Source organism: Azolla caroliniana, unplaced genomic scaffold, assembly GCF_043228905.1.
Source record: "Azolla caroliniana isolate FFs.n. ecotype wild unplaced genomic scaffold, voAzoCaro1.0.p SCAF_5, whole genome shotgun sequence".
NCBI classification, from domain to species: Eukaryota; Viridiplantae; Streptophyta; class Polypodiopsida; order Salviniales; family Salviniaceae; genus Azolla; species Azolla caroliniana.
This window is the reverse complement of record NW_028230440.1, coordinates 5,424,575-5,449,221: the sequence shown is the minus strand read 5'-3', so window position 1 is coordinate 5,449,221 and position 24,647 is coordinate 5,424,575. Positions and strand designations below refer to the sequence as shown.

Sequence of the window (24,647 nt, the reverse complement as noted above, 5' to 3'; positions counted from 1 at the left end):
TGAAAGGAGCTTTACAAATTCATTTTGCAAGACGCTCAAGAGCTTTACTAATGAAAATTTGGCTTTAGAATTTCACTTTCCTTAATTATATAAGACTTATATTCTCCACAAATAGAAGGATGAAGTGGTTAACACTCCCATGCTTTGTTGTGTAGTGGAAATGCTAATAAATTTGTGCAAAACTTCCCTCCTAAGAATGGTTGTATACATCGCTTGCAATGTCCTAAGGGTTGAAAACAATATTGTTGTATTTTATAATGAATAGAAGGAAACAATAGTAAAATCATGTGACTTGGAACATGTACCAAAATATCGACGTTACAGCTGAGCTCATGAAGGTTGCACTACCACTATCAACATTTTGATGCCCCTCACTCATCTTTTTGTGACTACAAGACGTGGTGCCATCCCGATCGAGATCAATGGCATTAGTAGAATCCAAAAATATTAGAACAAATGTCTAGGAAGATCACACACAACATTATTCAATCTATTTTTGTTTGTGAAAAGCTAACCCTATTGTGCACAATCTAGATCATAAGCCAAGAATCAACGAAGATTACATGGGTTTCTACTACCTACATATGAGAAGTTGGCATACATTGACACATTCATGCTTCCGACTTCTGGCATGATTTGAGCCATACGATGGAGTACAATGTAACATGTGATGGTGTTATAACACTTAAACCATTTGGCTCATGGGCCAATTTTGGCCTTAGAAGACGTTAATATATATTTCTTTCTTTCTTTCAATAAATATGTATGTAAAGGAATGTGTACATTAGAAACTTTACAACTACCGGAATAACTAAAACTGCCGGAGAGTTTAATGAAACTTCGATGTTCTTGCTGAAGACGCCTCGCTTTCTCTCTCTGTGTGTAACTGATCGCGATTCTCCCACGCCCTGAGAAGAGAAACCCTCCCTGGATAATGGAGCTCAACTACGAAGAGTTGAAAGGGGGATCATTAGTTAGCGCAGCTGCAGTAGGCCACTTCACTTCTACATCCACTCTCCAGCTCATCCTTTGCAAACAGGTTTTTTTTTTTGTCTTTTTTTTTTCTGTTGATAACAGTTTACGTGCATGCATACATGTATGTATGTGTATACTTCAGGCGTGCAAATAAGAAAATCCACATAACAATTGTTACGTTTATAGCCTATAACTGTCTTGATCCGGCTTGCTTATACACGTGTATTTGTGTGTGTGTGTGGGAGTACGCAATAGGCTCGAATTACTTTGGATCTAGATAGAGAATAACACTGGAAAGAAATGTCAAGAATCAAGAAATTCTAATGAAACTAGAGGGATAGAGTAGTATCAGGAACTACGATGATAGATTGATTACCTTCTTTTTTGGATTATATCTTCTCTAATGTTCTGTCTTTGAAATGGTGCTCAGTGCCGCAATTACTCAATGTAATTTGTGTAAATGCTCCCCAGCGCCAATCAAGTCATGAGTCACATTAGTTACAACTCATTCGGCATTAGAAATTTCTGGAATGTTCTAGAACGATGATATCATGTCCACCTACCAGAATCTTTTCGTCTCCTCCAAACACTTACTCCACACAGGATCAGGGTTGTTGGATTACACAAGATTCAATCGTGTACTGGTCACCCAGTTCTATTCATCACAGCTTTTATCTTCTCCAAACACATACACAATGCGGGATCAGTGTTGTCGGATTAAATAAGAAGAGATGGCGTATTGATCTTTTTCAGTCCTACTCGTGACAACTTTAATCTTATCCAAACACATACACAATGTAGGATCAGTGTTGTAGGATTACAAACGAAAGAAATGATATATTGATATTTCTCAGTCCAACTCATGACAACTTTAATCTTATCCAAACACATACACAATGCAGGATCCGTGTTGTAGGATTACACAAGAAAGAAATAGTATATTGATATTTCTCAGTCCTACTCATGACAACTTTAACCTCCTCCAAACAGTTACCCCACACAAGATCTGGCCTGTAGGATTACAGAAGAGGAGAAGATGTTGTATTCATCTCACCCAGTCCTATTCATGACAGTTGGAAGCTTTGGGATTATGAGAGGAGAAATATAGTATGCACCAGGATGCACATAATATTCTCCTCTTTTCTACTCATTTATTCTTGGATGAAACTTTAGCTGGCATAGATTTAGAAATTCTATCTCTTTCATTGATTAATTGTTCATAGTCTCTAGCTATGGGCATATGTTTAGATTACGACTGGATCATGATGTATTGTACGGTGTAGAAAGTGTGGTAGTTTGGCTATTAGATATACATATATCGATAGATAACATCTATCTTGAGATGATTGCATGCATTCTCATACCCTCAGATGCAGATATGACTGATTAGAGGGAGATTCAGACATGATGAGGTGCGAACGATTTTGAGTAATTTGTAGGCTTCTCTTTTCCATACATCTACTTTTGTATTCAATAGTCATATAAACTATTTGAGTGATCCCATTTATATGATTTACACCCATATCTTTTATATTTTGTCTCAGGCCTGCTCTCCTGTGCTATCTTTGTTCTAGGTCTTTTTAATAATGGAATGTCAACACGATTGCTGATGTTGGGTTCTGTTTAGGTTCCAAATACGTTAGAGGATTTCATACGAGCTATTGTATCTCCGTCTTCAGTGTGATCCTCTGTAATTAATACATTGTCACGTAGGCCCTGAACCTAGACTACTCCTACCATCATCTGTTTAGTACGTCGCCAGAGATGATCAACTTGTAACTATGGTGTCGCAAGTTTTATTCTTTTGGGATTACTGTAGGATATTTTGTAGATTGTAATCATGTAGGATCAAATTGACCCCTCCAAATGCCGTGATATGGATGAGCCTTGTTTATGTGGATATAGTTGATGAAATTTACCTCTCAGGTGTACTAACCAAATTCTCCTTGGGTTTTCAAGTGCAGTCACAAAGAGAATATTCTTCTTTGATAGTACATATATGTGGCACTGTGGTACCTGTTTTGATACCTAGGTATAGAAAAATGCAAAAACGTTGAAGCAACAAATGAAATCTGGAAACCACTGTTTGTGCTGCTGAAATGTAAATTAAAGGTGTGCATTCACTGCCCTTGATTTTGGAAGGGAAAGTAGTTGTTGGGACTCATGTGCTAACAGCCATGTTAAAAAGAGGAAGCAAGAATGGAGAGATTATTGAGAGAGTGGTCATGATTTGCAGTAGGATGACTAATTAAAGATGAAAACAGATGGGAAATATCAGAGAGAGAAAGAAGTTGACAGGAAGAAGATCTCATATTATCATGTTCTGTAACATATTTTGAGACCCAGGTGACTGGAGGCCGTTCTAGATATCTTTATTAAATCTTTGCTCGCCATGTTGGGTTGGGAGACACATACTGCCAACACAGTTATGACATTGGGGTTCATGTTTGAGACTCAATCACACATTTCTAAGCTGCCTTTAGAATTGGATTTCATTGCTTATTATCAGTTTCTGAGATTTCTGTATCAAGTGGCAGATTGTACATATGAAGAGTATTTGAATTAACCTTACTTCTCAGTGCTCACGAAGGTGCAGTACATACATTAATTTAGCTTTAGGATTTTGTTCTCTGGCATTTTTGCATTAATACCATTTTGAATCTTGACAAGAATCAAGGTTCATGACTGTATAAGCATTTATTCTATGGGGGATACTGCACTTTTGTTTACATAGGTTCTACTTGAAGTTTGGGAGATTGAAGACAAACAACAGTCAATGGTTTGTAGCACAGTTCTTGCATCACCAATAAGCTTCTGTTCAATAATTCCAGGCCCTATACCAGTTTCAGAACCTACTACATCAAGTCGTCAACGAAACATTTACCCCTCGGATTTGCTACTGGTAGGATGGGAACATCAAGAATTTACTGATTTTTATGCATTTCTGAGTAGACAATTTTTATTGTACTAACTCAAAAGGCTTCAAGGTTGGTCATGGTCAAGGTAATACTGGTCTATTTGAGTGGGATGCAAAAACAAGAAAAGTTAAGGAGGTTACTGCATCAGAAATTTTTACTGGTTTGATCAGATCTACAACAATGATGACGAAACCAATACTTTCAATGCCATTTTTGCTTTTGAATGATGGTCACCAATCTATGGTAAGCCCATTATTGTCCTTCTGCATTCTCCCTTTTGAGCGTTTTCGATATCAATTCTACTTCATTTCTGTGTAGGAAATAGCGACTTCTTTAATAGCCATTTCTTCTTTTGTGGAATTACTCCAAGTGGTGTCTGTGACATGGACACGATCTGTTCAAACAGAGCATACTCCATTTTCATATTCTGCAGACATTACCCAAATATCTGATCAGGCAGAAATGTTGCATGAATGGAAAGCTTATTACCTTCAGATGGAAACAGAACCAAGTCCCCTTGCAGGTCCATTTCCGTCATCCATGGGTCCTGATGTACTATCTCTTTGTTTCCTGGGGTCATCGGCATTTAGAAATGGAATGAAAGCTCAAAAGGCTGTTGATTGTAAGGGTCGTCCCTTGCTTGCAGTCTTACTAGCAAATAGAGGTATTTCTTAATGATTTGATTTTTTATCTAATCATTACCTTTTCTTGATAATGGATTATTTCTAAAGTAATTAGTTTCCTTATTTAATGGTAAATGGAATGTTCACTTGTGGAGGGTCAAAGATGGCTTTCTGTCCAAAAATATCAATAAGACATCTTAATTGCTGTCTGTTTAATGTTTTTCTGTATTTTTCTTTCAGGGCTGAGTCAGAACTTGCTTTCCTTGGACTGTTGGGCTGTAGACATGGATGCTAAAAAACTCTTACGAGGTCCATGGAAAATAAGGTGAAAATGAAGGTCTAACTATAGAGTAAATAATATCTTAGAGTTATGTTAATCTTACATGCAGTGCAATTGATTTGTTGGTTTTCAGTAACTTACATCCAACGACAACTTTACTTATACCTTGGGTTCAACAAGATGATAATGCTGTCACCACTCAACAAGAAATAGATATACACCCAAAGGTGGGAGTTATGACAATATCTAGTACCAGCATCTCATGTTTTAATGCAAACGGTCAAAGGTCTTCACTGGTTTTGCCTCTGAACGGGATACCTACTTGCTGTGATATATGCAACGATACTACCCTTGTAAGCATGAACTCTATTTAAGTTTTTTCTTAGAGTGCATGCTGTCCATTCAGCACCAAATAAAGCATTAAAGTGACATGGATAGCATGAATGATACTTAAAACTACCCTAATGGAAGCCCGTGTGTTTTTAGGTGGTTGCTGACAACAGCCCTTCACTGTTCATTATTGACCTGACTGACTGGTACAAATTCAGAATGCATAAAATTATCTCAAGTTGTCTATTATCTACAGCTCAGGCAAGTTTACAACTTAAAACGTGTTTACAATATGTATGTTTCATGGCATTTGGCTAGTTTGAATTTGTGATTGGAAGTGTCTGAAGCCTGGGGCATCCTGACTGTATTGGAGGGTTGTGTAAATAATCTGGATGATCAAGAAGATTTTAAAGGTCTTTAGCAAGGTTGTACAATATGAAGCTGGAATTTGTGTGACTTGTTATAGACTGATGTACATTCTGGGAGCTCCAGCTGTTAAAATATAGGTTCATCAAACATTATGTACCTTGATAAGTAGGTATTTAGAACTGGGATGTTTCTAGCATCAATGAGAATAATTCAATCATATTATTTGAACTATCTTTTTAACCGATGAAAGGATTTATGCACATGCAAAACATGGTGATATTGTTTGGGAAGGAAACTCTGAAGATTGCGAATGAGTCTAAAATATTTGTAGGCAAACTTTCTGTTGAAGCTTAAACTGGAATTAGAAAAGATTTTCAAATTTCAGTGCTTAAAGTGGCAGGCGAGAACTCCCAAGTATTTATTTGTGTTGCCTTTGGTGGGGTTCACAAGGCAAGATAGAAAGCTCGCTAGTGCTGTTGATGTGGTGGGATTGGTCCAAAGATTGAAGGAATGAAAGCCTTTTCTTCTGAGGTTACCTTGGTAGATTGAATAAAAAGAAGGCAGACATAAAAAAGATGCCACTTGGGATTAAAACTCCCACATGCATCCAATAAGTGCTGTATCTTTTCCACCTAAATAATCAGGCTTCTGCATCATGACAATCTGGAACCATCTGTTGTTTTTGCTTCGTAGAACTTAAAACAATTCTGGTAATGATAATCTGTGCAAATGCCCTTTTGAGACAAAACATGCTACATCAATGCAATTTAACAAATCCTGCAATGACAAACTTCCTTATCCATTTGGACTTTTTGGGTGGGAAAATACCTTTGATGATCATAATTGAGAAGTCTGAAGGATGTCTTTCAACAAAAAATTGACAAAATGATCATGCTCCTCTATTATTTGTGGGAAGACCAAATGGTTCAACGAAGAAAGGACCTTTTGGTCAGATGGATGAAGCTAGCTAATGATTTTCTTCAGACGAACTCGACGCCAAAATGGATGGTTCTAGATCTATTACCAGTACTTCCGCCTGGGTTAAGACCAATAGTTGAACTATATGAAGGCGACATCAACTTTTTGAATGTCAAAAGAGCCCTAGGTATGACGGGCAGCCTTCAAGATGACATTATTAATTAACCCGACATCATCAATTAGATTTTATTGTTGAATATGAAGAATGGATGGGTGGTGAAACATGATTGTACTTCAAGCGTTCGTATACTAGCTCAAAATGCACACTACCTTCTCATAGGTGTAAAGGTGTAGAAGCTAGGTAAATTTACTTTCAAATATCCAATGATCCAAAAAAATAGCTCTCTTGAATCGATCAGGCAATATCAATTTGTCGTGGATGTAGGCCCAGCCATGTGAACTACAATCTCATTACCCTTGTCATTGACAGATAAAGGCCATTATCTCCCACCATTGCATGTTCTTCCCTTGCTTCAAAGATCTCTCCTTTTTGGATTGACTATGCTGGAGATCTTTTGAAGACAAATTACAATCTATTTTACTTGAGAATTCTACATGTATAGATCAAGAGATTCTTATTTCTATTTAAAAACATTTTAATGTACTTTTTATTGTAGTTAAGTTTATTTTGGTTTGTTCTCAAAAATGAGACAACATTTTAAAGATGTGATCTCTTGTTTGGTCTTATAGGCCATTTTTTCCTCTTAAAAAATGTTTTCTATGAATGCAAGTTTGTATTTAAACTTTAAAACATGTGAAAGGGTCAGGAATGATGTCAATACGGCTGAGGAACACTCAGGAGGGAGAGAGAGAGAGAGAGATAGAGAGAGAGAGAGAGAGAGAGAGAGAGAGAGAGAGAGAGAGAGAGAGAGAGAGAGAAAAGAAAGAAAGAAAGATATATTAACGTCTTTTAAGAGGCCAAAATGGCCTATAAGACCAAATAAGAGATTACATCTTAAGTGTTGTCTCGTCTTTGAGAACAAATCAAAAATAAATATTACACAGTAAATATAAAAGTAAATAACATGAAAAGAAAAGAAATGAGGGAATCAGGTTTTTGGCACATGTGAGATCCTCAAGTTAGGTATATTGTAGCTTTTGTCTTCGAAAGATCTCTAGCATAGGTCGATCCATAATGGAAATGTCTCCGAAGCGAGGGAAGCACCTACGATGGCGGGAGATAATGGCTTTTATCTGTCGATGACAAGGGTGTCGAGGTCGTGGTCCATGGGGCCGAGGACTACGTGCACGGCAAATTGCCATTGCCTGATCAATTGTAACCCCTTTGTTATGTCCTGGTCTGAAGCCCATTTGTGTATCCCGGGGTTGACTTCTAGCATTAGGAGTGATGGGGCTAAAGAAAGTTGTGATTGTTCTTTGTGGATGAGCTTGTGTGGCTGTATTCTTCAACAACTTTTCCCGATGTCTCTTGAGCTCTAGCAAGAAAAGTCCTAGGCATCATTGGTCCTCATATTCCATTACCTTGCATAGTGGGCCAAAGCCTTGTTTAAAGAGGCAATGGTATCTCCCTCTGATTTCATAAAAGACACTACAACGCCAAACATAGTGTTCTTCAGATTCCACTCCTTGATTACACAATTGGCAAATTCTCTCTTCTAGAGGTAGTCGTGTATATCTGCCTACCTCAATCTGTAGCTGATGTGATGAAGTTTGCAGCTGCCCTATCACACTACGTAGCGCATAGGATAGATGTATGTCCATATAAGGTGACCTGATGACAAATCCATCCTCCGATGTATCTAAGAAGTGTGTCTTATAGTGGGCCATCTTTGTACCAAATGGTATTTTGGGGCTGATCCATGTTATCTTGTTTTCCAAGTTTTTAAAATCAGTTTGGATCACTCTATTCTTTTCCACTTTGGTCATATTTAGATGGGGACAGTCCAAGCTATATTGGAATGGGGGTAGTGCATTTATACTCATGCCATGTGACTCGAACCATTGCTGCATTTCAGCATACCAACAATGAGTGTCTCCATTTTCAGCCAGTTGTTTTGATGACGTAAGTGCCAACCTTGGGTACCTTCGTTTAGGGAGCTCCCAAAGACGTTAGATAAATGTCACTGATCGGAACAACGCCTTGGTTATTATAGGTGCTGCTCCCATCTCTGCCCGGATTATATCGTGGGGCACCGATGCTTTGCTCCTTATCATGCGAGCAATCATTGACACTAAAGGTCTCTCTAAATCTTTCCAATGATTTGCCTTGTTAAGATTCGGTCCCCATGTCTCTACTCCATAGAGAAGAGTTGGTGTGACAAGTGCATGAAATAACCATAGCTTAGTCCGTGGCTCTTGGAACTGCAAATGTGCACATTGTCTCTTGAGAGCACCAAGGGCTGCATATGCACGAGAAAGTCGGGCACAAGCGGCCTCCTGTAAGGAGAACCTAGGTCCTGTAAATGTTACGCCTAGGTATGTGTAGGAGCGTGTGTATTCCACCTTTTCCTCTCCCAAGAAGAATTCTGGTTCTGATCTTGTTACCCATGCTTGGGTGGTGTTAAACACCATCACTTTAGTTTTATTCATGTTGATTGACAAACCTTTGTCCGTACAAAATAGTTTAAAGGCATTTAGATGTCTTTGTAGTCCCTCCGGAGAGTCAGAAATCAGCACAATATCATCAGCATATAGTAATATTTGTATAGCAATAACTGCTACGTGTGCTCCGGAACCCCCAAATCTCTCTATGTACTGTGATACCTCATCTATATAGAGACCGAAGAGTGTGGGGGATAGTGGGCATCCTTGCTTCACGCCAATTGTGCTAGCCACCGCCTCTGACAAGTCCTTAGAAGACCACACTTTTCCTGAAACAGATTCATAGAGTGCATAGATTCTCCATTGCATATCTATAGAAACACTAAGGGCTTCTGAGAGAGAAAGAAAGAAATAAAGATATATTAACGTCTTTTAAGAGGCCAAAATGGCCTATAAGACCGAATAAGAGATTACATCTTAAATGTTTTCTCGTCTTTGAGAACAAATCAAAATAAAGTAAATATTACACAGTAAATATAAAAGTAAATAAGATGAAAAGAAAAGAGGCGAGAGAATCTGGTTTTTGGCACATGAGAGAGAGAGAGAGAGAGAGAGAGAGAGAGAGAGAGAGAGAGAGAGTTGGAGGAGCTCACCGTTGAAGTGAGATCCAAAAGTTCTTAACTTATGATTATATGACCCATTTAGGGTTGATCAAGTTCACATTGAACTTGGCCCAAAATTAACGAAAAAGTAATAAGTGACTTTTGCAACTAAGAAATAGTTGAGACACTAACATTTCCTCATTTCCAAGAATATCAGCAGTGTTTAAAGGCTTCATGATATCCTAAAGTATCCATCAATAACATCATAGTTTATTGCTGTGGATTAATGCATATGGTTCTTGAATCACGGCCTGGTCACAAAACAAAGAAATAACTCATGGTTCTTGCTCAATTATTTTTTCAGTGTGCTATACAGCAAGCAAACTTTCTTGCTAATTTGCATATGTGATGCAGATTGTGAAATCTATCTCAGCTAGAGGAGCTGTTTCTTGTCAAAGTTCTATTCTTTTTGTTAATGGTGAAGGAGGTGATGCTCATTTATTATGCTTATCACCCTTGAGTGGCTCCTCTGTAGAGAAATTTCATACTATGAACTCTTGGTCCGAGTCAAGAATTTCACGGGAAACAAGTTTAGAAGATGATTGTGGGGCTGATATATCTTCACTGCAAGAAGATCTTTTAGCCAAGGACATGCTGTCTGATGACTCTGTCATATTGGACAGTCTAGCTCCAGTGCACGATTCACTGCTGATTTCTGATGAAGAATGTAGTTCTGATTACCAACTTCTACTGGCTTGCGGAAACGCACCTAATGGTCTTTTGTGCAGGTAGTTTTCCTCTTTGTCAGCTAGTAAAATCTCATATTGCTGAAATTATATGGCCGTTAGATTATTTACATTACTATTCGATAGTAAACTGTGAATTTGCTGTTTTGTTAAGGTTCACTTCACTAAATTTGATCAATTAATTCAAAAATATATAAATTAGAACAAATAAGCACTAAGCTCACATTTTTCTTAAAACAAAAGTAAAAATATAATTTGATGCAAGCTCTAATTAAAATATGTTAAATCCAATAAGTAATGCATACTCATTAACAAAATATTTGAAAATTTGTATGGTTTAGAAAGGAAGAGAAATATAGTAACATCTTTTAAAAGGCCAAAATGGCCTATAAGACCAAACAAGAGATTACATCTTAAAATCGTTGCCTCGTCTTAGAGAAGGGAAGAAATGAAGATTGGGAGCAAATATGCAACCATGTAAGGAAAAACAACACATGTTTTTCAATTATCAGGATACCAACATAGAAAGTGTCTTATCCCAGAAAAAATGACCAACATGGAAGCCAGAATTATTATTTGATGATGCAAAGCTCCGTAGAGAATGCATCCTGAGCAGCCAATCAATAGTTGTTGAAAGCAAATAAGCAAATCAGGATTCCGAACATCAAAAACTTGCGTGATACATATGAGGTCACTTGGTTGATTATGAGAACAATCAGGGCAGCATATCTTAAGCACAAAATACATATCTAGATTCCTGAGTTCTAATTCTGAGAAACTAAGGGGCTTCGTGATAATGCTTGAGATGATAGATTTTTGACAATATACTGGTGTATTGAACTAGCCAATCAACAATGATGTTGACTCTAAAAAATTGGGGTCATGCTGTGTTCGATGTTTCTTTCAATGCTTCTAGTTGCAGAAATATAACATGGTAACACACATGTCACATGTGGAATAATAAACATGCAGCACTCAAAGTGCTTTGGTTTTCTTCCACTGCAAAAACATATTTGAGTGATTCTTCTTTTTTTCAGAGTGTCTCGTGGATTTAAGCTTATCATGGAGGAAGTGCATGATCTTCAGGTTTGTTCAATTATATTCATGAACATTTCATGATAGTTTTTATTACGATTACTGTCTGAAATACCAAGTGTGCAGACAGATGACCTGTTAACTGTTCTTCCAGTGTACAAGAGTGGTGATTATTTACATCGTGCATGGGCAGTACTTTCTCACAGGATACTGGTAACTATCCCTAAGTATGAATTTTCCCATAGAAATTTTGAAAGTTAAAGAGAAAAACAAACACTATTTAAGGAGAACTGATTGGCAGAGTTTGAATCCACGCAAGGTGATTCAATCAGCATTACATGATAGGATATACGTGGAGCTCACCTTATTGCTGATATTCATGAACCCCTCATGATGAGTGATGTCTATTATTGTCACATACAAACGATCTTTACATTGGGGATCTTTTCTTATTGAAATTAATGTTAGAGACCTCACAAAAGAGCTGGATTGTGGTTACGATGGTTGAATTTGAACATGGCCAAAATGACCACAAACAGGTCTTGAGCTGTCCTATTGCACTATAAAGTGCATGAGACGGATGTGTATCAATAAGAGGGCGTTATATAAATCCATTCTATGATGTCTGTAAAAAGAGGGACATCTTCTTACCTAGAATGTTCAGGGCTGATACATGTCTTTCCAATATCCAATTTAATACTATTAATAGGTTCACCTTATGCTTTTCCATGTTGGTCATGTCTACTCTATGGTTATCAAGGAAATAACAATATATTAACAATTCTATGAGGCCAGATTGACATATAAGATGAAACAAGAAATTAAATCTATTAAAGATTGTCTTGTCTTAAGAGTGAAATATTACAAAGGGGGAATTATGTGTTTCAAGGGTGAAACTTTTTGCTGTGATGCTGTTTATTCATTAGAAATTCCCTAATTTTTTCTGTCATGCATTACTCTATCTTATTAAGTCGTGTTGGTCCACAAACCATTAGATTTTCGTCTCCCCTAAAATGATAAACTGATTTCTCTTGCAGGATAAAAGTGATTTAATAGAATTTACAGATTCTAATATTTCCTTTATTTCCCTTCGTGGATTTGATAATGAGCATCGCACACTTGTGATAGGATCTCTATCAGGTGGATGGATTGTGCAGGTATGGATAATTATCGTAATTTTATAGCTAACCTGCATAATCCCTAACCCATTCTACTGTCTGATTATCACTTGGCTGAATTGCAGGTTACATCCCTTGCTATAAGAGTGGTGCAAGAGTGTGGACATCTAGCTCATGAATGGGTACCATCTTTTTCTGAACCAAACACAAATGATTTCAAATCACCGGAAAGCATAACTATGGCTGCACTAAATGAGGATGGAATTATAATAGCTGCCACCAAAATTCTGTATGCAGTAACAGTGGATGATAAGGGTGTTTGTCATGTAGTCAGGACCAGGTTTCAGGATCATGAGGTATTGTAGAATATTATAACTTTTTTCTGTAGAAAAGAAATATAGCTTTCTTGTATAAAAGAGATCAGTGCATGGAATCGTTTGTTGAACTTAAGTGGGTAATATCTAGTAGAAACAAATAATAAAGTACAGCAATGAGGTTTGTCTAGGAAAAGGTAAATCTCAAGGATCTGGGAGAATCTTTGAAAGTGTGGAGAGATGATGTTAAGAAAGAAAGAAAGAGAAAAAAAGAAAGCTGTATTGGCGTCTCTTAGATAGATGACGGACGTGTATCCATTCAAACTTTACTCCTTATCATGCGGGGCAATCATTGACATCTAAGGTATCTCCAAATATTTCCAGGTATTTGCATTGTGAAGACTTGGTCCCCAGGTTTCCACTGCATTGAGAAGGATCAGTGTGACAAGTGTATCAAATAGCCACAATTTTGATCGTGGCACTTGGAACTGTATAAGTGTGCTCAGAAAGAAAGATATATTAATGTCTCTTAAGAGGCCAAAATGGCCTATAAGACCAAACAAGAGATTACATCTTAAGTGTTGCCTCGTCTTTGAGAACAACAAATCAAAATAAAATAAATATTACTCAGTAAATATAAAAGTAAATAAGATAAAAAGAGACGAAAGAATCGGGTTTTCGGCACATATGAGATTCTCAAGTTAGATATATTATAACTTTCGTCTTCAAAAGATCTCTAGCATAGGTCGATCCAGAATGGAGGTATATATGTACATCTTTTAAGAGACCAAAATTGCCTATATGTCCAAACAAGAGATCGCATCTTAAAATGTTCTCATCTTTGCGAAACAACAAAACAAAGATAATAAATATAGCTAAGTAAAAAAGTAAATTTAATAGACTAAGGCATGACTAAAGAATCTCTTCATCTATACATGTAAGATTCTGAAATTAGATACATTGTAATTTTTGTCTTTGGAAGATTTCTAGCATAGATCAATCTAGAATGGAAAGGTCTCCAAAGTGGGCAAGCTCCACTTGAGATAATGGCCTTTATCTGTAAATGACAAGGGTGATGCAATCACGATTCACAAGGCCGAGGCCCACAAGCACGACAAATTGCTATTCCCATCTATTGTAACCCCTTTGCAATGTCCTTGTCAGGAGCCCATTTGTGTAGCCCTTGATTGACTTGTAGCATGAGGAATGGGGATAAAGAAAGTTCTGATTGTTCTTTGTTAATTAGCTTGTGTGGTTGTATTGTTGTCCAACAACTTCTCCACGTGTCTCTTTGAGTTCTAGCAAGAAAATCCCCAAGCACTGGTGGTTCTCATATTCCAGTACCTTGTGCAGAGGGCCAATACTTACTTAACGAGGCAATGACATATCCCTCTTATTTCATAAAAAACCGTAAAATGACAAACATAGTGTTCTTTAAATTCCACCCTCTGATTGCATCTATGAGACAGGACCTGTCTCTTAATTTTATACTTTATGCTACACTAAAAACCACCAAGCCAACAGCCATAGAGAGAAAAAAGACAATCATATCTGTGTCTAAACTGTTGTGTTCCAAAGGATTCTCTAAACTGTAGCCAATGGGTTTAACCCCACTAAGAAAAAAATAAAGAAATTTTTTATGTTTTTCCTATTAAGAGGACAATATGAGGCAATGAGATACTGCATCTTTAAATTCTGTCTCGTCATTGAGAACAACCTATAAACCAAATATAATTAAATCAGTAGAACTTGCTAAGATAACAAAGAGTCTCATTAACTAAGCATGTAACATTATGAACTTTGATGGTCTGAAACTTTTTCTCCCTTCTAAAGATCTCCAACATGGTTGAACCTAAGATGGAGAGGTATCCTAAGAAGGTACATTCTGTGTTAGGTGATAGAAGCTTTTTCTTTTGTTGATTCCAAGGGCTATGGTTGTCGCCTCCATGCATGACAAGCTGCTCTTGTCCAATCTATCGTAGCTCCTTTGGAGAGTTGTGAGTTGTGTAGTTCTTGACAGAATTGTAGCATGAGTGATGGAGCTAAATAAATTTGCGATGGGTATTTGGTTGAATTATTTTCCTTCAACAACTTCTCAACCATGCATCAATCATTACGCAAAAGTTATGGAATACAGAGGCCAGCAGTGCTTGAAACTATTCCTTCTCAAACCCAAGAAGAGGCAGTGATATCTCCTGGTTATTTCATAAAAAACAGCACAATCACAAACATAATGTTCCTGCTTTTCAACCCTTTGATGACACAATTGGCAGATCCGCTCTTCTATAAATAACTAAATGACATGAAATATAATCATGAATAATTGGCAATCAGGTCTGGTTCCTGATCTGTGGACATCTTGTTCACATGTGTGAATATCATTAAAAAATGTATTAATTTTTTTCAGGTCTCTTCTATTGGAATTTTTCAAGCACGGATTTCAAATATTTTGACTAAGGAGAAGATAAACAATAAAGTTGATTTTCCTTCTGTTGAGATGCTGACAGTGGTTCTTGTTGGACAGTGGATGTCAGATATAGTGTCTATATTGTCTTGGCCTTATTTGGTAATTACGATCTTCAACTTCAACTATGATCACAAGAAATAGTAGTTCAATCTCTTACTTTGCTGAAATAAGGTGAGCACACTGGTTCTCCTGAACTGGTCCTAAATGCTTTCCTACCCTTTGATGTTTCTCACACAGCTCATATTCTGACATTACTAAGAGGAGGACAGGTATCATCAAATGGATATGTTGCATGACTTAGACAGTTGGAACTAGGCACAAAGATGTCCTACTAGTAGTCCATCTTCCTACATTTCTCTCAGAATGGTTTCATATGTCAGCCCATGTATGTAGAAACACATGTTGCATACTCTCCATACAGTGATAGGACAGGTTAGGACATTACCTTATCACACTATACATGTGGCCTTACAGATTAATGTGCTGAATGGGAGGAGCACTATCGACAGTATTGATGCCCACTCTGCAATGACAGGAAAATACCATTGTCTCTTCAATGCAGTAGTCTGATTTAGCACATTGACCAAAGATAGGATGACACTTCCGTACCCACTGAAGATGTTTTCCTCGCTTTGGAAACCTCCGCCGTATATGATTGGCCTGTGTTGGAGATCTTTTGATTGCAAAAGTTTGGTCTATTTGGGTTCAGAATATGAAATGCTTGGCTAACTAGGTGCGCTAGTACCCTTTATTTGGTTTGTTGTTTTCAAAGATATGTGAACATCTTAAGATTTAGTGTCTTGTTCTATCTCATAGGCCCTTTTAGCCTCGTAAAAGACAATATATCTTTCTTTCTTTCTTCTCTATGTTACAGATATTGGTGATTACTGTAGGTTTTATACTGAATTTTCATGATGCAAAACCAAATAAAATTTGGAGGTCACACAGTTATGACAGATTTCATCCTAGGTATTGAAAACCTGGTGACAATTATAGAAGGCCTGCATTGAAATGACATAAAAAGTATCCATGCCCATACACTGTATTTCAAGCAATAAGTTGAAACCCTTTGAAGAAATATTGTATAAGTAAAGGTTGACATGGCAGTATGCCATACCAGTAGGTTTTTAGATAGTGATGGTGGGTTCTGTTTATCTTACACCAAGCTAGTTCAAATTTCCATGTCTCCTGATTCTGCATTGATATGCTTCTGGGAATTTTTATCTTTGATTGCATTTAAGACCTATTGACAATGATAAGAAACATTTTTAAGTTGCACTACAGATAAATTAAGGCTCTAAATGGAACATTAGGTCTCTGTTAGGTCTCTGGTCTTACTAATTATTTCTTCTCTTTGATTTTATTTATGATTTTCCTTTGCAACATTTCTAAGTTGCACTAGAGATAAAATTAGGCGCTGAACAGAGCACTAGGACACTGGTCTTGCTATTTTATCTTCGTCTCTTCAGTTTTATTTATGTTTTCCTTTTGCCTATCAAATGCAGAATGACTTGGCAAAAGTTGAATGTGGATCAGAGAGGCCTATACGTTCTGTAGCTATTGCGGACATGAATGGTCTTCAATATATCTTTTGTGGTTCCTCTGATGGTGTTTTGCTTTACTCCATGTTGACAGTCATAGATAGTGCAGAAGGTGATTTCAACAGAATATTCCAAGAGTTAGAAAAACCTTTGCAGAAAAAGAATAGTGATATGGGATCAACTGCTTCTAACCATCATGCCATAATTACAGAAAAAAGATTTAGGGTTATAACTTCTGATATTGTCTCACTGAGAATTGGTGGAAGTGAAGTCTCATTGCATGTAGGACGATTTTTTGGTTCTGAGTTGCCGATTGCATATAATCATATTGATGTTCTGTCTGATTCTGTGCTGGCCCATACAAGCGAAAATTCTGTCCTGCTGTTTAAAAACGGGAAACAGATCCAGGCATCTAGTGTGCATGGTGCTGCAAAACCTCTGATATCAATAGCAAGGTTACTAATAATTACATTAATGCACAAACATAACTTGCATATGTATGTCCACTCAGATGTAAAATATGGCTACCGCAATTTATGTTTGATGCCTAATTTGTGTACATGTCATTGGCTTTAATGAATATGTATATGAAGACATTTATAATAGCTTAATATGGATATTTCTTCTGCACAGATTCCATACAGAAAGATTTCCTTACTCATTTGTAGCTGTATCTAAAAGTAGGCAGCTGCTAATTTCACATCTTGACATCTCTTTGAAGCTATGGTATATATTTTAATATCACAATGTAATACATGGTTGTACAATACTTGGCATACAATATGTATAGAATAGGCATGCTAAGTATTCTATCTTTTATTTTTAAAATATTTAGAATATGTATTCTACAGATAAAATGCGTTACCTACAGAGAATAGTAAAATATTTTGAAATCACAGTTCTAAAATGTAGAATACATTTGGAATACTTCATAGTATATAAAATGTGCATTTTTTAACAACTATGGTGTAATGTGACCTCTAACCATGGCTAAGAATTTGAAGTATACTGAATGTTTTACAGTTGGGATAAAACACAACTCAATGCTACACCATCCCACATGGCATATCACAAACAAAGCAAGTGTGCAATTGTATGTTGTCAGGCAAGTATTTTCTATCAGATCAACAAATTGCTTAAGCATTTCATTTAATAGTGGCAGTTGTGTATTATTTGACAATTGATTAGTACTCATTTTACAATTTTTTTGATATTTTATTCATCTAATCTGTTCTCTCTGAAACTTATTTATCGCAACTCATTCAACTAGATTAAGCTATGATGAAGTGGTCTTTTAAGCTAAACACTAATGCTTGATCGTCGGTGCTACAGGGTACAGGGCTCCCACAAATATCTTTTATTCAGATAAAATCAATGCAGCAGGTATGTAGCATGCCTCATCTTTGTATTTATGATTTGGCACGTCTTCCTTTCACAGAAAGGAGCATCTTCATTAATAAGAATAAAAAGAAAAACTTATTAAACTTCATGCATAGTAAATTTAGTAGAATCGTGGATTTCCCCATGTTGCTATGTTCAGCTATAGGTCGAATGCTTTGGTGAAAAGAAACATCTTCATTTGTAAACTTCCATGATGCAAGTGGACGTTGATGTCATGCAGCATCTTCCTGTGAGAGCATTCATGGGCTGGCTAATACACTCCCGTTCTACCTCTCCCAGATGTGTATTTATTTGTTTTGTAGGCTTTATCCTCCGGATTACTTGTACGGTGTACCCATGGTTCCTTTATCATTGTATTCAAATCACACAGCTTAATTACAGACTTCGATTAGATTCATGTGATCATCAGTTTTAGTCTCATGGGTAACTTTGGCCTTTTGAAGATGTTAATATAGCAGTTCACTTCATTCCGTCTCGGTGGATCAGTGATGTTGACCTCTCTCTCATGCTTCAAGTCAATCAAGGGCTACACAAATGGGCTTCTGATCAGGGCATTACAAAGGGGTTGCAAAAGATTGGGCAATAGCAATCTGTAATGCATGTGGGCCCTGGCCCTGGCACCTTGGACTACGATCTCACCACCCTTGTCATCAATGGGATAAAAGCCATTATCTCCCGCCATCGCAGGTGCCACCATCGCATCGGAGACCTCTCCATTCTGGATCGATCTATGAGAGAGATCTTTTGAAGACAAAAATTACAATATATCTGACTTGAGAATCTTACATGTACTGACAACAAGTTTCTTTCTTTTTCTCAAGACGCTCTCTCTATGTCTCCTTACCTCAAGAAAGAAGAGCCTTTGGATGTTTCTCCAATCTTCTGCATTGGAGAGGCTTGGTCCTGATGTGACCAATGTATTGGACAATAATAGTTCTTGTAATTGTGCATTAGCATGTTGTCTCTCAAATCTCATAGCCGCTACAGTGTCTTGGTTGTGGATACCTCTCTTTCAAGAAAGGATTAAATGAAGATTAATTTCTATGAAACTTTCTATTGAAAATATTGTCTTTCTATAAGAACAATGAGAGAAACTGTATTAGTATCCCTGGTAGGAAATAGCTGCTATCAGTTGTGTTGTCTCCTTGGTAGGAAATTATCACGTCCTACAACGATGTGGATTAAAAATGATGCTGAACCATTCACTGAATAAGGTTGCAATAGTATCAGCAAATATCTGTAAGCTGCATGAATTTGTGACAAATAGGTTGGCCAAATTTCACAATGATCCTACAAGCCCAGTAGGCCAGTTTGTGAGCTTGTGTTATAGGGCATTATCTTATATTTTGAAAAATAATTAAAGGTATCATTTGATTCAGGTACTTACCGTGGATATTGAAGAATATTGTTTCCTGACAATGCTGAAGACTCTCGACCTACCATCATATGAGAATGTAACAATTTATTGAAATAGAATTTTCGTTTATGGTCTATGATTCTAGGTTAGATATTCAAATGAACAGTTTGCAAGTTTGTACTGTAGGTAAACAATCAAGTACAGTGTCTACTTCTTGGCTCCTACAAGGATTCAGGATTGTTGACATTTTTTAGATATGACAGTTCTAGTCCAGGTATAAATATATCTCCATGGCTGCAGAGCATATGTGTCAATATACGTCTATTCTATGCTGTCTCATCTGGTTATTTACATTACAGCCAAGCAACAGGTGGAATTTGGGGTTACTCTTATAGCAAGGCATGACATTGATATCATGTGTTTATGCCATTGTATATTCTATGGAAGCTGTTTGCATTCTTTGTGTGCAGAAACGAGAAATACTACTGAGTTCATGAGCAAGTACACGACTCCACCTTCACTATTATCTTTGAAATTCTCATATATGTGATGAACGCCCATCTTGCACAAATATTTGGAACGCTCCAAAACAGTGTATCGAAAATAACGGATTTAGATAAATATTTCTTTTTCTAGAACACTTTATAATTTGACAGGTCAGAGCTCTGATCACTAAACAACGGTTCAAGTAGATTCGACCCTGGGATTTTAGTCCATATTCTATGCTATAAATGCACAATCATTTATTGTCATATTAGTGTCCTATGTAAGGCAACCAGACCATTGGGGCAAACCAGGTTCATCACCAAATGACACAAAAAAAGATATATTAACGTCTTTTTAGATACCAAAATGGCCTATAAGACCAAACAAGAGATTACATCTGAAGTGTTGTCTTGTCTATGAAAACAACAAATTTAAATAAATAAATAAATGTTACTAAGTAAAAAAAAGTAAATACGATACAAAGAAACCAAACGACCTTTTTTTTCCAAAAAGATACTAGACTAGTATTAAGAAATGCCCTAAGGCTATACATAAGATGTACCATTTGGTAATGAGCCCCTTCCTATATTCCAATCGTTGGCTTAAATAAATACTTTGGTGTAGACTAGAACCTCTTCACCTTATTAGAAATCCATCTATAAAATATTTCTTTGTCCCAAATGGCATTCCAACCATTTAAGCTCCACCTGTTGCATATTACCATTTGTGTTATCCAAATAACCTCTGAGATTATGCACAATCTCTGTCCAAATCCCAGAAATTGTCTGGGCAGGTCTTTCAGTCACATTTTGGAATACCTTCAAACATCAAGCCTTTGTGATACTACTTACCAACTGCGAAACTAAAAGTGTTGGTTAATGAAAGTTGTACTAAAACCTGCACGTGGTTAAATTTATGGTAAACATGTGGTGTTTTCTATGGACTCTAGAATTCTTTGATGTTTGCAACACCACTGTAAAGTACCAATTTTCTTTGCTGTCTTGCTTTATTGATTTGGTTTTATTCCTTTTTCTTATTCTTTAGTCAGTGACTTCGTCTGCTATCCAAAATGATGTTCCCTTCAGTGATTATTTGTTTCATGACCAGAGTATTTTCATGTATATCTATGTAATGCATGACAGATTATATGTAAGGGTGATAACCTTCCAGTTCTGCAGTTGAGACCGTGTGGACCCACAATCTAACCCTCGAAAGGATAGAACTTTTCTAGGCCATGCTGTGTAATATTTCTGATCTAATACCCACTTTTAATTCGTTTATAAACTATCATATTTATGTCAGTTTATACGTTTGTTAAAACGTTTTGGCTCCCTCATAGAGTATTACATCCTACTTGGATGCACCTCCTGTATTTAAAAGATATATTCTGGTTGGATGACTTCCTTCCCTAATCCAGTCACCCTTGTTGTGCTGTGGAATCAGTACTTCCTGGGCCTTGTCCATCTGGATTACAATCCTGTCACCCTTGTCACTGATAAATAAAGACCACTATCATATGATATTGAAGCTTCAGAGAACTTTCCAATGTGAATCGTCTCATATTGGAAATTTTTCAGAGGCAGAAATTTCAGTTCATCTAAGTTCAGAAGGTTAAATTCTTTCTAAAATGTCCAATGAGGCTGAACAAGAGATCACGTCGTGAAATGTCATCTTGTCTTTGAGAACAATCAAAATAAATATAACTAAATTATGGAACTTCCTAAGGTATCAGAGAATCTCATTAGCTAAAAACTTAATATCCTGAACTTAGATGAATTGAACTTAATTCATGTAGCAATGGTGGTAACTCCACAAAATGCACCTGCCTGTAAACCATAAGAGAATGGCAAGCTGTGATTAAAGGTTTAGATTGCATTTTAGGTCTAGGAAAATGCGACCTAGTAATGGAGTTGAAATGCTATTGTTGCGTCTCCATTAATGCTGATGACAATGATATAATGCAAGTTGGAAACTGCAATGGTTTGTGCATCCTGTTTGGAATGACTTGGATGGGACAATTTAGCACCTCAAAGATGGAAAATACATTTTAGATATTCTGATATGCCCAACATTCCTGAGACATTCCAGAGTAGAACTATATGACAGAGAACCACACACCTAGTCCATATATGCTGTAAATGTGCTATTAAAGGAATAGATTATAACTAGTGTTTCAGAGAAGAGGACAGGCACCTTCAGAGCAATCAAGCAGAAAATTACATTTCAACTAAACATGATTTTTGTTTCCAATTTCCATTGGGTAAATATAGTATATCACACAAACCAGGTTAAATGTTGTGCCACATAAATTGCATATATTTGCAACTGCGTGAATATATAGCTTCATTCAAAATGCATATTTAGCTAAACAAGATCAATTCATATTTTAAAATGTTTGTCTTTCACTTTGCTTTGCAGATCATCACAAGAAAGCTCAGAATCATTATTTCTAGCTTTGGGTGGTTTTGGAAAAGTGATTATATACTATTTGACATATGGTTTGTTCTGCCCTCCTGAAATAAAATCATGCTACATACTACCGCATATGGTTACCCTCAAAACTCTTTAATATTATTAGCTTGGTGAACAGATTGCAGACATGATAACCACATGTGGATCTTGGATATTGAAAAGACTATAGCTTTTGAAAGCCTGGGAAAGAGTTATGTCACAGCATTAGTCACAATTTCTAAGAATACATTGCTTGTACAGTGTACTTAAAACCTCTTGCCAATATCTTTCTCAATTGTATTGTTATAAACACGTGCCCTTATTGACTCGTAACAAAAACATATTGCAAAATATATTTAAACAAACAGGTTGTAGAAGAATTTTATGGTGTCAGCATCTTTCAGATGCAAGAAACAGGGCTAATGATCCCTCTTGCATTGCAACTCTTCAATAATCCTATACAGTCAGTTGTTCCCATGTAAGGAATTTACAGCCATTAGCTACCATCATGCATGCTCAAATGAATGTCAAATTATGATCTCATTCTGATGACAGATCAGAAGATATTCTGTTATTTGCAATTCATGGAGAAGGAATACAATTAATGCACCGGAATCTCAGTGAAGAAGTATCTTATCAAGTAAGTCAGTGTTTACTTCTGACCTTTTCAGGGTTAAGAAATCTCTCAGCCTAACCGCACATCATCTTCAAAATAGGTAGAGAATGCAAAAATAGAGCAGATGATGAAAAAACTAAAAGAACAAGATTGCGGACAAGCATTGTCTGAAGTACCAGTTGGTCAGGCTAAAGATAAGAAGCTGACTAACACAACAAAGCTTCCGTGTTTCCTACCATCTTCAAACTTGACACTCCCTATTTCAGGTAGCCATTAAGAAATTAGGCTTGTGCAGACAACATAAGCCACTTGTGCTGATACGGTCTGAGATCGGTATCTTTATGAGAATGAGCATGTCCCCATTTTCTATCATGTGAAGGAGCCATTAGTGGTTCTTAAACAGACCCCTTCTCAATAAAATGCATTGCCTAGGCAATCCCACTAGTTTATATGCAAGGTGCCATTATTTTTTTTCACATAATTTTAACTTATTTGAAAATATTAACTCCTTGATCTACAATTAATTTACCTTGAGACTTCTTGTTAATATTCTTATGCTTTCTGGATGTCTAGTATCGAAACTTATTCCCGGGAAAGTTGGTATACACACTCAGCATTTTCCAGTCATTCAGCAAAATGTGGTGGCTATCACTCCCTTCTGTGAGGTAGGCACATCATTTTGCACTGGTAAACAGTTTTACGTTTGCATCAGTAAAACTTTATACTAACTTACTAGAAAGTTATCTCAATTGCAGATTGGAATCCTGACATTGCTTCTTGAATAGAGCATATCTCTAAAATGAACAAGTAAAATAAATCAGAACGATTACTGTAGTTAACGATGCATGTCTTACCTAGAGACTGGAGTTGCTTTTCAAAAAGCTTTGAAGATGATTAATATGATTACTTTACCCACAGGTGTGCATTCAGCATTGCAGCTTTAGCATACGTATATAAAGTGGACTTGGACCATATAGATAAAGCATAGAAAATCCTTCAAATGTTTTGAGAATAATTGAATGTAATTACTTGTTGGTTTGGGCTTTTTGTCCTCGTTTGCTGCACAATTTTGGTTTTTAATAATTGAATTTCTTACGGAATTCATATGTCTTGTAGGAAATGTTATGCTCCATTAAGAGGACAAGAACCATAAATGTCCTACACATTTAACAAGAACCATAAAGGAGAAATTGTATTCATTATTCTTTGTCGCAAATAGGCATTGAGTTCAATCTTTGTATTGCTGACATGAACATATATTTCTAATTTTATGGAAATTTGTACCAAATATGGGTTCATATAATGTGTCACAAAAAACATGGATTTCTGAAACAAGGTGACTTTGAACCACAGAATGAACCATACGTACCATACGTGCATTCAAAGAATGATAAATGCCATACTTTTGGATTAACTATTTATTATGAGGTAAATAAGCCTAAAAAATGGGAAAAAAACAGAAGAATGTTTGAATAACATTCGCATTCGTTTTCCAACGTACTATGCTTTGAACAACCCAAACTAGTTTTATTTTGGAA

At 36.6% G+C, this 24,647-nt stretch overlaps 1 protein-coding gene across 1 annotated transcript; it reads left to right on the top strand.

The window, feature by feature from the left end:
* The first annotated feature begins 886 nt into the window (after nucleotides 1-886).
* Nucleotides 887-23,971, top strand: LOC147863866 (uncharacterized). The gene is made up of 28 exons (XM_087319314.1): nucleotides 887-1,039; nucleotides 3,710-3,861; nucleotides 3,944-4,136; nucleotides 4,212-4,557; nucleotides 4,757-4,841; nucleotides 4,930-5,149; nucleotides 5,283-5,443; nucleotides 5,548-5,551; nucleotides 9,974-10,365; nucleotides 11,361-11,409; nucleotides 11,485-11,571; nucleotides 12,396-12,515; nucleotides 12,602-12,832; nucleotides 15,198-15,356; nucleotides 16,763-17,253; nucleotides 17,432-17,524; nucleotides 17,822-17,903; nucleotides 18,131-18,181; nucleotides 19,579-19,653; nucleotides 19,743-19,830; nucleotides 19,916-20,057; nucleotides 22,461-22,540; nucleotides 22,633-22,748; nucleotides 22,862-22,971; nucleotides 23,049-23,133; nucleotides 23,210-23,375; nucleotides 23,683-23,774; nucleotides 23,865-23,971. The coding sequence occupies exons 1-28, from the start codon at nucleotides 935-937 to the stop codon at nucleotides 23,892-23,894; spliced, it is 4,005 nt and encodes a 1,334-aa protein (XP_087175440.1). The 5' UTR covers nucleotides 887-934; the 3' UTR covers nucleotides 23,895-23,971.
* The last annotated feature ends 676 nt before the right edge of the window (nucleotides 23,972-24,647 follow it).